This window comes from Amphiprion ocellaris, chromosome 6 (genome assembly GCF_022539595.1).
Source record: "Amphiprion ocellaris isolate individual 3 ecotype Okinawa chromosome 6, ASM2253959v1, whole genome shotgun sequence".
Classification (NCBI taxonomy): Eukaryota; Metazoa; Chordata; class Actinopteri; family Pomacentridae; genus Amphiprion; species Amphiprion ocellaris.
Genome location: NC_072771.1, coordinates 16,935,939 through 16,950,384, shown reverse-complemented (window position 1 = coordinate 16,950,384; position 14,446 = coordinate 16,935,939). Strand labels below are relative to the sequence as shown.

Here is a 14,446-nt window from a genome sequence, read left to right as displayed (position 1 = left end):
AGCTGCCTGCTGATGATCACATGATTGCGATCCTACTAAAATCGACCGCTGTGGACTTATCAGGACTTATCCATCAGAAATCATACAAGAAACAATTGATTAAATTGTGGGGGAGTCCCATCAATTTCCGCCACCCGCTACATATTTATCTCACACGATTCAGTATCCATACATAATATACACATGCATAACACACGCCTGTGCTCAGCACAAGGTCATTTTATTTGTGTGTACATCTATTTAAAATGGCCACATTCTATGTTGCTGTGATTTCTGTCATGACTTTTTTCAACATTTCAGCCGTCAGAAATGATACAACGACTGAGCAGCCTTGGTGGAGTACTGCACTCTCTCAGTGCTTTTCTTGTTTTGTTTATTTAAAAATAAGTTTTTAAGTGTAAAAAGTAGCATTTGGTCTCATTTGTGATTGTGATGGTGGCACAAGTTGTGACCAATCCAAAAAAGAAAAAAATACCATATGCTAAAAAGAGACTCATGCACAAGACTGGAAAACTGGACAGTTAGTATTATGTAATCTTATGCGTACTTATCTTTAGTGCAAATGCATGAATGTGATACATAAACAATACTAGGTCGGACCTATTTGATAGGAATTTGGCATAAAAGTGAGCAGAGTGTTCAGTCAGACATGAATCTGTTTACATTCAGACACCATCAGATTAATGGAATGGACGGCATGTATGAAAGGGGCCTTAAGAGTTTCCTGTAAGAGAGATATTTAGCATCTCGAGTTCACTCATTAAGGCCAATTTTTTTTTTTTAAATTAGATTTATTACCAAGAACAGAGTGACAGTTTGTTGCAGTTTGGACTTTTGACCTAATTTTTGCCTTTGTTAGTTTGAACAGCATGGAGGTAGACAGGAAACAAGGGAAGAGAGGAGAATGGCATGTAACACAAGACATCAGCTGGGATTAAATTGTGGGCGTTGGGGTTGTGTGGTATGTGGTAGAACATCTCCTTCCTGTTTACATCCAGTCATGATACAGCAGCCCCAGGGCATACTTATCCATTACCACACTTTGCCATTTTCAGTTGTATAATTCTTAAACAGAAAAGCAGAATATGACAACCAAGTCAAGACAAATTGTATTATGCTTTCTTGAAGACAGGAAAGAATGTGCATTTATATACGTTGAGTTTAAATGTTTAAATTTTAAAAAATAAAAAAATTCCCCAAGTCTGTTTTTTTCTAAAGGATCCCTTCACTTGACGAGAAAATACACAAAGTAAAGAGCCGAGCTCAGCTGTTAGACTGTTTTCTTTTCTGATTCACTTGTTCAGTAAATGCAACAGTCTTCTATCATTGCAGTCAAAGCAAGTGGACTAAGAATGACAACAGTGTGTTTACCATGAAGCATTCAGTGCCTGTAGCCTCACCCAGTGGAAAAAATAGCAGCCACAACTGTTACAGGCATGTTATGATGATGACTCCAAAAGAGTTGAATCAAGATTTACGGTATTTTTATCCCCTGGCAGCTGTTTGAATGGAAATTCTTCTTGTACACTCTTTGTCTCAGACTCATTCTATGTGTTAGCTGCCAGGGGTTTCGCATTTTAAGGCTGACTTCTACTTCACTATATTTTAAATTTAATTTATTTTTTACTCAATTCACTAAATTGATAATTTATGTTAAGATAAAAAGGGGCTGCTGAGTAAACAACAGTTTAGAGCTGCATTTAAACAATTAAAAGCAAGAAGAGATAATTGTCATGAAAAAAACATCTAAATAAACACGTGTGTTTTGAGGGTTCAATTAATGAACAGGGAGGGTCTATACACTATTTTAGGCACAAAAATTTTATTTTTTTCCTAGATTTTGCAGAAAAAAAAACATTACAGAAAAGTACACAATATTATGAATCCAGAAATGTGTTTTTCTTAACTATCTACCAAAACTACAGATTTATATAGTGACCCTTTGGTGACCTAAAATTGTTGCATGAACAAATATGATTTTCTTTACTCCAGAATGACATTTCCTTGTAATTAAATATTTTAAATGTTTTGTACTGTTATTTTAGCTCATGTAAAGGATCTATATCTTTTCCCCACCACTGATAGTTATTGCTGAATTTGAATATTAGACTTTTGCCATTATTGAACTCTCGTGCTTTGAAATCCAGCGGCCAGTGAGTCACAGTTACAGTAATCGCTGTCCAGATGAAGCTTTGCTTGATAGCAGGACAAAGTAGGACAATGTAACACAGAAGCAGCAGGAACACCTTGACTATCTAAGATTTATCAGTCTGTCTCTTCCTCAGACGCTTCTCCTTTATTATCAGCCTGTCACTCTGCAGCACTCTCCTGTCACTGGCTTTCGCTCTCCTCTCTTCTTCTCTGTTCTGCTTTCCATACGAGCTCAAAGCGATTTCCAGGGCGGCGTTTTCTGGCCTTCTGTTGTTAATAAAGAGCTGGAGCGCCAGCTGCAGTCTTGGCTGGTAGATGCTGAGGCCTCGGGGGCACTGGGGGAACAACAGCATGCACACAAAGCTCAGCCAGAAGTGCATTTAAACACTCACTGGTGACTTTCAGGTTCCTGCAACTCTCCCTAAATATCAACTGGAAAACTCCAGCTTGACATACCACAAACAGACAGTTGCTAGACAGGAAGCGTGGCCAAGCAGCGGCCCTTATATATGTGATGGTCTGTTAGTCAATGTATATAGTTCAGCTTGTGTCTGGTACGTATCAGGGTTTGGTGATGGTGGATTGTTTCCCATGAGGCAGTGTTTACATTTTGTGCTTAATATGGATAATTAGTCTTCCTTCATTGCACAGGAACATTAAAGGCTGACACTGTAATGCAAGGCGTACAGTATGCCGGTTGCAGTTCGTCTCTCTTCCATCTGCTTTCATTTACACCCAACAAGAAATGTGAGTTATTAAAGCCCACTCGAGACCAGTAAATTCACCCACAGGGTTGCATGCGGTTGCCCAAAGCTGGCCCTGGGTTGATGATGACGGGGTGCATTTAAGGCGATCTCATGCCTCTTGGACCCTTCGTCCTGAACGCTCTAATGGGCCACATGAATATCTATCTGTTGCATTCATCTCGAGGGTCATAATACATGATGACTAAAGAGCTGCATGTGCGAAACAGACAGAATGAGAGCAGCGATTTGATTACACAATGAAGTCAAGGTATCGTGCTATGCTTTGTAATATGAATCACTGAGCCTGTGGCCAGGAAACAGACAGCCTGACTGTCAGTTTCACTCTCACTCTCACTTTTTCCAGAAGGAAATAGTGCAGACACGGTCCATCTAATCATATACTCATTCGGTCTGAGAGTCGAGGCTCGGGGAATGAGAAGAGGTGTGCAGTCTCTCAGTGTACACCCAACCGGCCAATGGAAGTGTTGTTTTCTTCAGATGACAGATTGAGGAGGGTAGTGGTTTGACCTGAAACAGGGGCCAAGCCCCAATTACTGCATTTTTGCACTGTAGCCATTAGCTCACTGTCTCTGGAGACGCCAAATCTCATATTAAGGAATGACATGGAAAAAGTGAATTATAATCAAATAAGAGTGCAAATCTGAAAAATGTGAACTATTAGGCTGCCCTTGTCTTTCCTTGAGTATGAGCTCAGATCTTGTGTAGTTAGTCTTCTTTTACTGTCGTTTAGGCAACAAAGAAGCATTTTATTTAATTATTATTATTATTTTGTATTACAAGTAAAAATAAAGAAGCCGTTACCACTCCTTTAAGTTGAGAAATTAGCTGTATAGTAGGTTTTTCAATTTTAATCTATTCTCTTAAATGCTTACGGATAAAAAGTAACTTGCTAATTTCTATCAAAAATATGGATCCAACAGCATTTTTAAACAGGTTGCTATTTATTATTTAATGCACCCTTACAATCCATAAACAAAATATTAGTCTGCGTAACACTTCTCTCACAGTTCAAGATCTGAATTTTTTTCTTTTCTCTTTCAGACCAGAGAACAGCAGGATCAAGTACTAAACCAGAGTAATAAAGTCTTCCTCTACTGTGCCTTCTTGGACTACAGGTGGGTCCATGTTTCTGATTTACATCCAGAAGGTCTCATTCAGATGTCGAGCCAAACAGATTTTTATCTTGATTGTTGATTCTTTGCATATTCTTTGCTCAATACTTTCAATCATAAGAAACGAGCAGTGATTTGGAAACTGTGTATTTCCTTTTACTCATTCAACTGGAAAACATCCACATGTGTTGCTGCTTCGGTTTGTTGTGTGTTGAGCAACAGCCCACTGTAAGAAAAAAAATATGATCTGAAAAATGGAGCCAAGACGATATTTAGAAAGCATAAATCATTTTAAAAGGGAGCGTGTTTTAGTTGGATTCAAAGGCTTCCTCTTCTTTACTCCCCTTTACTCTGAAGCTTAAGAAAAATGTGAATTATTAGGTTGCCCTGTCAGATTGCCCTGGTATAGTCAGCAACGACTAAAGCCATGTCTGTTTTTCTTTTTTATGTTTTGATGTTTAAATTGAATACACTTTCCTTTATGAATAATACATAATTGTCATTCCTTTCAGTTCTAAAGAGGGACTGTGGTCCAATGAAGGCTGTGTTCGCTCAGAAGGGAACATGACGTATTCTGTGTGTTTGTGCAACCACCTGACCAACTTTGCCATCCTAATGCAAGTTGTTCCTTTGAAGGTATGATGTTCTGATTGCTCTTTAAAGCTTTTCTATGGATTTTAAGATTTTTTTTTCCACTGGTTGAGTCAGGTGGTCACTCAAAGAGGTTGAAATGCACGCATTTGACTTGGTTATTGCTGTATTCAATGTATCCATCCTTGTATCTTCTCGACAAACTAAGTAGATCAGTAGGGACAGAAATGGACAGAAGGCAGCGGTTCACCACACGGCAACCCACCAACCAGAGGCCCTAAGTGCAACATGTGGACAGTTTACTGTCCCTCCCTGTGGGTCAGTTGTAAGCAGACCTTCATAATCACAAATCTTTAGTTTTACTCGTGGTTTTGTACAGCAGCACTTGGTACAACCATGATTAAGTGTGGTTTTTCTGGGTCACTGCACAGGTCAGTGGTCCATTCCTCAAGTTACAGTCTTTCAAGGCACCAGAAACTGTCCCCTTAAACCGACCTCCATATAAAACATCTGCGAAAACATCCGTTCTTCTGTATTCTGTGAACACTGTCCTGCATAATGTTTTACATTTACATCATGTCAAGCATGTAGAACAAATTAAGATGCCAAACCTGTGTACAATCTCACCACAGTCTTTGTTATCCAAGAATATGTGCCATGGGAGAATGGTTAGCATCCACAATAGCCTCTTTAAATAGAAAAGCGGACTTCTTATTGCAGCTAAGTGGGCTAGTGCTGTATTTAAGGCTCAGAAGTCTATTTGATGCTATACTTTCTCCTACCAAGCCTCTAATTAGTGGGCTGCCTCATCCCTCAGCTGCGAGGGAACATCCCACATATCCCTTTTCTGGAAGGCTGAGACTCCTCTGCCCTCGTAATGACAAGGCACATGTGTAGACAGTTAATGGAGAATCAAACCCAAACCCTCAAAATAGCTTGAACTCCAAAACAACATCAGTGCACTGGGCCGTACGCCACAGATGTGCACATATGGAAAACACAATTATCACTGTTATTCTTTACTGTCTTGAACAATATGCATTTTGCTTTTGCAAACACCATAAAAATAAGCACTTGACTGTACTTTTAGATTGCTCAAGTAAGAGGAAAAAAAATACTTTACATCAAAATTGATTAAACAATGTAAACAAACAAAAAATATTATGAATGGAAATAAATATGAATACCGTACATCTGTGTTTTATCATTTACACAGAGTGGTATAAACAGTTTTGCTCAGTTTATGACAGTGTGACCAGTTTTGGAGAGGAGCCTGGTGGAGAAATGCTGAGAGAGTTTGTCTTGTGTTCATCATCTTGAACTTTCAAGCTGATGAAACAGGCTGCAGGAAACAGGCTACGCTAGTTTTGGATGTGTCAGTGCATTTTGGCACATGTAGGCCAAAATACTTTAACTTGCTGAGTTGTCTTTTGTTGATGGTGACGATGTCTCTGTACACAGCTCACGACTGGCCACAGGGTGGCACTATCAACCATTGGTTATGTTGGCTGCTCCATTTCCATCTTCTGTCTTGCCATCACTCTGGTCACCTTTGCAGTTCTGTCGTGAGTATTGTCAGTTACTGTCATGTAACTTTCCATTGTAATTTCTATGTGCCCAGTTTATTAAATGCTGCATTTTTATTTTATGAATCTACCTATACATTTACTGTGCATCTACATGTGTGTGTTTGAAGTACTGACAAAGACAATGTGATGTTATCATTTTGCTGCTCTGCAGGTCAGTAAGCACCATCCGTAACCAACGCTACCACATTCACGCCAATCTGTCCTTTGCCATCCTGGTGGCTGAGATTTTATTGCTCATCAGCGCGCGCTTTGACCCGGGAACGGTAGGTGCACATGATGATGATGGTGGTGATGATTATAGCAGCATAATAACATCAGGAGTGATGGTGGTTGTAGTGGTTTTCCAATTATGAAGTGAACAAGTTAGTGATGCTGACAATATATATGATTAATCATCAGTGATGAGGACTTAATAGTACCCCAGCAAGATTATTAGTATAGATAAAAGGGAATTACAGCAAATTTATACAACAAAATTAAGTGATGTACAGTTTAAAATTACAAGATGTTGCCAGGTGTCAGACGAAAAAAAAGCGGACTTTTGAATGATGATGCCTGACAAATGTGAGATAAAACCGATGTTAAAGGAGACTGTTTTGATAATAAAAACCTGTTTTTGTCCTGTGCCCCAGCTGCCTTGTAAGATCATGGCTGTCCTGCTTCACTTCTTCTTTCTGAGTGCCTTTGCCTGGATGCTGGTGGAGGGTCTCCACCTCTACAGTATGGTGGTCAAGGTGTTCGGCTCTGAGGGCAGCAAACACTTCTACTACTATGGCATCGGTTGGGGTACATGTGCTCAACAGTTTTTATTTGCAGATGAAAATCCCACATAACAAAAAAACATGTCTTCCTTCTGTCATGTTTTCTTGATTTTGCTTCTATTGTCATCTTATTTTATTATCCCTAACTGATCCAGTGTCTTCCCTCTATGTCATGCCAGAACATTACTGTAAAAATGATTTCAGTATATTTTTTTTTAAGTTCACCTTTAAAAGTAAATGTCTAGGACAATATCAAATAAATGTGCTTTGAGTTACGGCACATTCCAGTATAACGTTTGTCTCTCTTGATCTCAGTGAAGTGCACTTTGATGGACAGATAAAACAAATCTGGGACATACATATACTGTCTTTAGCTGCTGGGGGATGCATAGTCTCTCTTTTACATGTTGAACCCATTAGTGGGAAAACGATCCCTTTTTTATGACTTCCTCTCTTCTGGCCAGAGTAATTTTTCATTTTGTGTGGCCAGCTGCAAATTACGTGCAGGAGACTTGTCTGACGGCGAGAAGTATAGCTGCATGTGCATAAAAAGTATATAAATACTCCTTTAATAATTAATTGCTGCTGTTATTAGCTGTGATAAAGGCTGCTGACTACTTTATCTTTCATTTCCTCCCTCAAAGTAAAAGTTTCCTCCTAACGCAGCGTGCCAGAAACCTTTGGGCTTGGAAAGCCAGAAGATCAAAGCAGGGGAATGGAAAGGGCTATTTTCATGGAAATGCACAATTAGCAGCATAGAGGGATAAATAAAACCATGACTGGGTGGCGGTAATAGTTTGCCTTGGGCTCACAGATTTTGAGTGCTGCACTTCGCTTTAAGGTGTCCTGTGGAGTTTTGACCACAAGGCAAGGGAAAGAAACTACAAAAAAGAAAATATCTGCTAACAAGCAACCTTGGATTTAAGTTTGCAGACTTTAAATACTTTGTAGGTATTTTTCTGGCTTGTTCATTTAAAAGTTGTACAGTAGATATACAATATACAGTATGTTGCTGTTCTTTTAAAGGTTGCGCTGTCTTTACAAACATTTTTTTCCCTCTTTGACTGTTTTATTTTTGTTTTCTAATGCTTTTATGCTACTGATTTGAAAGCACATTGTAACTATAGAAACAAGCTTCATTATTATTATTACATAAGATGCAGATTGACTGCAACCAAAGTCCAGTAGAACAAATTGATATTCATAAAGAGATTTGTGTTTTATATGCTGTTATTACAATAAAGCACAACACATCTAAGTAAAATGCCATGACATATGATGTGTATTGGAGCACTGCCTGATTGGTAATTTAACACAACAGTGTAAACAGACAGCGAATGCAAAGAGAGTTTAGAAATAAATGGCTACTCGACTCTACGTCATGTGTTTCACCCTGATGTGACAAGCCAGATTAACCCCTCAGCCACAGTATACCCTGGGGTATACTCCGGCCTAGGCCAGTTTATACCTGTTGACCCATAAAGATTAAGCATGTTAAACTCTTAATTGTTAAATTATTTAGGTTTTTTTTTCCTACAAAGAGGTATTCTCAGCAAGCAAATCATTATGAAAGAACATAACTAGAATGATCTTAAGCTAATTGAAATTGAAAAAAGTTCAAATCAAAGGAAAAACTGAGTTGCATACTAAGATAAAAAATTATGCTGGAAGCAAATCATTGTCAAAGAAGATCAACATCGGCTGTTGTTCATTTCAATTGTTACTGTATAACTGATTTCAGTACAATATCTGTTTATAGTACCGTTGTATTGTGCATAAATTAAGATTGGCTTGATTTGTGATAGATAGATAGATAGATAGATAGATAGATAGATAGATAGATAGATAGATAGATAGATAGATAGATAGATAGATAGATAGATAGATAGATAGATAGATAGATAGATAGATAGATAGATAGATAGATAGATAGATAGATAGATAGATAGATTAAACCTTTATTGATCCGGCAGCGGGTAAATTTACATCAGCATAATATCTCATGGGGATTTTTTTGCCTAAAATGTTTGATGTAATTTCATTTATTTGTGATTAACTTCAGATAATATTCATTTGATTGATGTAATGTCATATTACATGGGATGTATTTTGGCATGGAAGGGTTGCTTACAGCACAAATTTTTCTTTGTTTTCAATTCAGTTTTTCCTTTGATTTGAACCTTTTTTAATTTCAATTAGCTTAAGGCTATTCTAGTTATGTTCTTTCATAATGATTTGCTTGCTGAGCAGACCTCTTAACAACTTAACAATTAAGAGTTTAACTTGCTTAATCTTTATGTGTCAACAGGTATAAGCTGGTCTAGGCCAGAGTATACCCCGAGGTATACTTTGGCAGAGGGGTTAATCTGGCCTGTTACACCAGGGTCTCTAATCAGGTAATTCCATTCATGACTGCTATTCCATCAGTAAATGTGGGTTTTTTTTGTTTTGTTTTTTCTTTTAATCAGGTTCGCCATTGGTCATCTGTGTGGTGTCCATGACATCAGCTCTCGACAGTTACGGTGAAACTGACAAGTAAGTTTGACATGCACGTTACATTTTATACATCTATACGAAGCTGTACCGAATTCACTTTATTCCATTAGAACGCTCTGCTGTGGCATGAGAATGACGTCACCTGTGGAAGAAATTGGAAACAACCGTGTTTAAAGTGATGCAAAAGCTTTTAGGTTAACAGTTTCACGTTTGCAATACAACATTAGAGCCAACCTTTTCGCTTGTGAAGGAACACAATGTAACTTTCTATGTCCTTTCTCTTACAAATGTCCTTGTTATTTCAGCTGCTGGCTGTCACTGAAGAACGGAGCCATTTGGGCCTTTGTGGCACCAGCTCTTTTTGTCATTGTGGTGAGAAAACATTTGCATTTGTCACTGTTCATTCCCCATTTGTTTGCTAATTTACAACATAATCTGTATCCTTTGTGTGCTTGTATTCTATGCAAGTAGGAAAGAGATAAAAATCACATCTCCTGTGACTCCGTGTTAAATGTATTTACCCGTCTTTCTGGTCTCCAGGTGAACATTGGCATTCTGATATCTGTGACCAGGATCATATCTCGAATCAGCGGAGAGAATTACAAGGTTCATGGAGATGCCAACGCAGTCAAGTGTGTCTTTGTTTTAATAATCAGCCTAATGCTCTTTTAATGATTAAATATAGATATTTACTAAAAGCTAATAACATGCTTGTCTTTTGATTTGTTTCAAGGCTGACTGCGAAGGCTGTGGCTGTGCTCCTGCCTATACTGGGCATTTCATGGATCTTTGGTGTTCTCGCCATCAACACACACTCTCTGCCATTCCTTTATATTTTTGCTGTATTCAACTCATTACAAGTAAGTTCTTCAATACAGAATCTTTTCCTTTCCAAAATGTTTGCAGACTTTTGTGAAATCTATACTAAAAATGTGTATTTGTTACTTTTCTTCAGGGGTTCTTTGTCTTCTTGTTTCACTGCCTTCTCAACTCTGAGGTACGGTGCTAAATCAGATATTTTATTGACTTGTCAGGTCTGGTGGGAAAATTGTCCATACACAAAACAACTTGAATTTCAGAGTTGTACTTATTAAGGACGTTTATTCTAATTTGCACAGAAGGAACGGTGCTCTTTTAAGGACAACTCACATGAATCAACATTTCTGTGAATATTCTATTAGCCAGCTGGCTCATTTTCCATTGCAGTCCTTTTAAAACATGTTGAAAGAACCATTTTCTGTTGCAACAATTTCTACTAAGTGTGATGAATGTGTGTTTTGTCTGACTTAATGTGGCTCCACTTCTCTCTAGGTCAGAGCTGCTTTCAAACACAAAACCAAGGTGTGGTCTCTTACCAGCAGCTCCATCCGCAACATCAATGTGAAGCCCTTTAACTCAGACATTGTGAGTGTTTAAAAAAAATGTAAACAAAAATGAACTGTGCAGCTCTTAACTGTCTGACTCTAACTACCTCTGCTGTTCCTAATTCTTCCCATCCTTTTATATAGATGAATGGAAACAAGGAGGGTGTGACACCGACCAAATTGAACACATGGGACAAAAGCACCAACTCAGCCAACCGTATCGACCTCTCTGCCGTGTAGCGGGCCAGATCACCGTTTGTGTTTGTGGCCAAAGAGCAATCTGTAGCTCACTCGAGTGGAATGGCAAACACTGGCCAGCCGCATTCTCCCGTTATGTAATGAATTGGACACTCAACCACTCAAGTGAAAGCAATACCAAAGGAGGCGTTTTGTAGCTGAACAATAGCTTCACCTTTAAAGACAAACAGACTCTTAGGACTGTGCCTTACTAGTCTCACGCAGAAACATAATTTCCAAGTAGAAAAGCGGGAATTTCAGAGGAGAATTTAGTGAAGTGACAGAGGACAGTGCAGTTCAGGCTCAGGCAATAATGCTCTGTGTAGCAGGGGATCTTGATTTGTCTGGCATGGTCTAAAAAGTATACAGGCTTTTTGCCTTCTTGCAGAGAGTTAGATGAAAAGATTGATGCAACTTTCATGTCTGCCAAGTGTTTACACTCAAATTAAAAAGTAAATAATTGGGCAGTAAGCTACAAACCAGAAAACCTTCCAAAATCATTGTCAGAGAGAGTGGTGCAGCAACTAACTTCTGATGTACTTACTTATTCTACAGAAGAGTATTAGAACCACTGATATTTTTGTTGAAAAAAAGATTTGAAAAGCATATCTTCCTTGAGAGGGTATGCAAGTATATCACCCTCATATATAGTCAGTGTATAAAGAGAATCAAATGTTTGCTTGTCCAAATATATCAACAGTTACCATGAGATGGTTAGCATAGCTTAGCACAAAGACTGGAAACAAGGGGAAATAGCTGGCCTGCCTCCGACCAAAATGACAGAATTCACCTGCCAACACTTCTAATTCTAATTAATCAACACTTTATATCTCATTTATCTAATATGTACACAAAATGAAGACTACAGAGTAGCTAGCCAATCGAGTTGTTTCCGCTTTTGGCAGAATTAGTGTTAAGCTAAGCTAATGCTACTAGCTAGTGTCATATTTAGCATGCAGACATGAAAGTTACAGTGATTTTTTTCATCTAACTCTTGGCCAGAAGACAAATTAGCTTCTAAAATATCAAACGACATCTTTAAATCGTAGTTAATTAATTACTCTGTCTCACATTTTACAGTTGTGTGATTCTCTTCATTAAATTTTAAAATTTACGTAATTTGGGAGTATTGTTGGGCACAAATTCATAACCTTCATTAGAAAAAGAGCAAATATAAATATACTGTTAAATGTCCCTACACCTTAACAGTATTTATCATTACAAAAGACAAATTGCAAATTTAATCTGTATGAATTTCTTCAATATTCGCCTGATCCACACGTTCTCACATTTTTAGGAACATCACAACACATTAACTGCATAATAATCATGGATGATGTACCAGTGAATAAGACTCTGATATAATGTATTTATTTATTTTGTGATTCTGAGTTCTTCATCGTGTCTTCTGCTAAGTGTCACAGCTCAACAATCAGTATGTTCTCATGTTAAATTCTGTGTTTATTTGTGGTTTCTCTCTCTGAAATGAACTGACTGGCATAGTTGCAGTACCTCATATGTTAGTAAGCTGCCATATGTTATGCTCTTCGAGGAATAGTGAATATTGGTTGTGTATTGAACACAATTCTGTGAACTTTTATGTTGTCTTTAGCTATTTTTGTTGCTAATTTCTTATAAATTTCCAAACATTTTGTACAATAAAATATGAAATGAAATGTGTCCTACAACAGAGGGACTTGGTAAGGTTGTTGCTTTTTTTCTTAACATACTGTGAGAATGGAGGGAGATGACATTGTTTAAAACATCATTGATCTTACACTGTACCAACATTAAGTTTCCTAGAACAGGATTTACTGTAAGTCACTCTGCACTCACTTTTCATGTCTGATTTAATTATTTCAGTATTCCTAAGCTTTTATATGGCCTTTAGTGATTGTTGTCTTACGGTACTATGGTTTGTTCTTCCAGTTATCTTTATTAAAAACTGTTTATAACAAGAAATCAGCGTCTTTATTACATGATATTCACCATCATATTCACATCTGAGTGGGTTGTAGACCACCATGTCTAATGGTAGCCCAACTGGTGGATACTTGTGTTGTCACCTGTGACTTACATTACTATGAATCCACTTTTGCCTAGGGCAGTTTTGAAGATTAAGAATATCTATAAGTTTCTAGAAGCAAAAATATTTGGCCTTCAATCAAATTAATAAATGTAATAAAAGATATGGGCAATACAGAGCTAGTCTGAGTGATCACCTTTATCCTGTATCCTGATGGGGGTGGTCTCTTCCAGCATGGCAGTGCTCCCATTTCATATTGCACAGGAGGTCACTGAATGGGTTGATAAGTATGAAAATTATGTGAATCATATACTATGGTCTGCTATGGCAGTTGGTGTCTTTTGTAACTAAAATCTCACTTTGTGTTTTTGTCCCTCTGCTAAAATGCAACAACAGCACACTGTGTGGAGAAAGACAAACATATTTTTGAAGCTAAACCACCTGCTGAATTCTCATCTGAACTTACGATAAACTTTTGAATTTTTAACACGTAACAGTTCATTTTACTTACACTGAAAGCACATTATGACAAGGTCGGAATACGAAGGACTGATGATTACAGTCAGCAAAATGTATTTAACAAAACACTTGATCTGCTGTTTTAAGCCAGAAAAATGATTAATCTCTTCTTTAAAAACACAACAAAAGCAGCACGTTGTCTACAATACCACAGTTGTAGTTCCTCAGTACATGTTTATGTGGTCTTCACTTGGAATATCAAAAATAATATAAAATATAGTATTTCTGTGAGGTGGAGCATTGTTATTGTTTTTTTTTCCTTTTGTTCTGTAAAGCACTTTGTATTACATACCATTTGTATAAAAGCTGCTATACAAATAAAGTCTGACTGATTGATCAGCAGATGAAATGCCATAAATCTGAAAAATACATTGTCTCAGTACAGAGCATTAAGCTTAAATGATCTATACAAAATATGTTATTTATGAACAATTGCTGGGGGTTTTGAGATCGCAGTTTAGTGTTACATTACAGTATTTTTGATGTCAGAATATTATCCCTTTTTAGACTTTTGTTTTTACAGATTCAAACTGTGTCTTCTTAACATTGACCAAGAAGGTAAAGTATAAACTTAATTTCTAAACCATCCTTGCCTATTTCCGAAGCACTATCCCATGAATTTGCAGTTTGAGGTGCTCTACAGTAGATTTTGATGTAACTAAGCCATGTCACAATTTAGTTTTTAAAGCAATTAAGTAAATATGACTAAACTGCATTTTGCACCAACACATTTCCCCAACATTATCATGACTCTACCTTCTCTCTGGATGACTGAAGGGCAGAACACTGTCATTTAAATAGGCTGCTGAAGCCGGCAATGTAATGTATCCCAT

General features: G+C 37.6%; 1 protein-coding gene across 2 annotated transcripts in view; it reads left to right on the top strand.

Moving 5' to 3' along the window:
* Positions 1 to 13,030, top strand: part of adgrd1 (adhesion G protein-coupled receptor D1) — a 34,088-nt gene extending 21,058 nt beyond the window's left edge. For both annotated transcript variants that reach the window (XM_055011555.1, XM_055011556.1), the window contains 12 exons: positions 3,960 to 4,033; positions 4,543 to 4,666; positions 6,083 to 6,186; positions 6,362 to 6,473; positions 6,843 to 6,996; positions 9,440 to 9,506; positions 9,773 to 9,839; positions 10,008 to 10,099; positions 10,201 to 10,327; positions 10,423 to 10,464; positions 10,779 to 10,871; positions 10,976 to 13,030. In XM_055011555.1, the coding sequence (XP_054867530.1) occupies positions 3,960 to 4,033; positions 4,543 to 4,666; positions 6,083 to 6,186; positions 6,362 to 6,473; positions 6,843 to 6,996; positions 9,440 to 9,506; positions 9,773 to 9,839; positions 10,008 to 10,099; positions 10,201 to 10,327; positions 10,423 to 10,464; positions 10,779 to 10,871; positions 10,976 to 11,071 (1,152 nt within the window). In that variant the 3' untranslated portion in view covers positions 11,072 to 13,030. The remainder of the gene's footprint in view (positions 1 to 3,959; positions 4,034 to 4,542; positions 4,667 to 6,082; positions 6,187 to 6,361; positions 6,474 to 6,842; positions 6,997 to 9,439; positions 9,507 to 9,772; positions 9,840 to 10,007; positions 10,100 to 10,200; positions 10,328 to 10,422; positions 10,465 to 10,778; positions 10,872 to 10,975) is intronic.
* Positions 13,031 to 14,446: the final 1,416 nt, after the last annotated feature.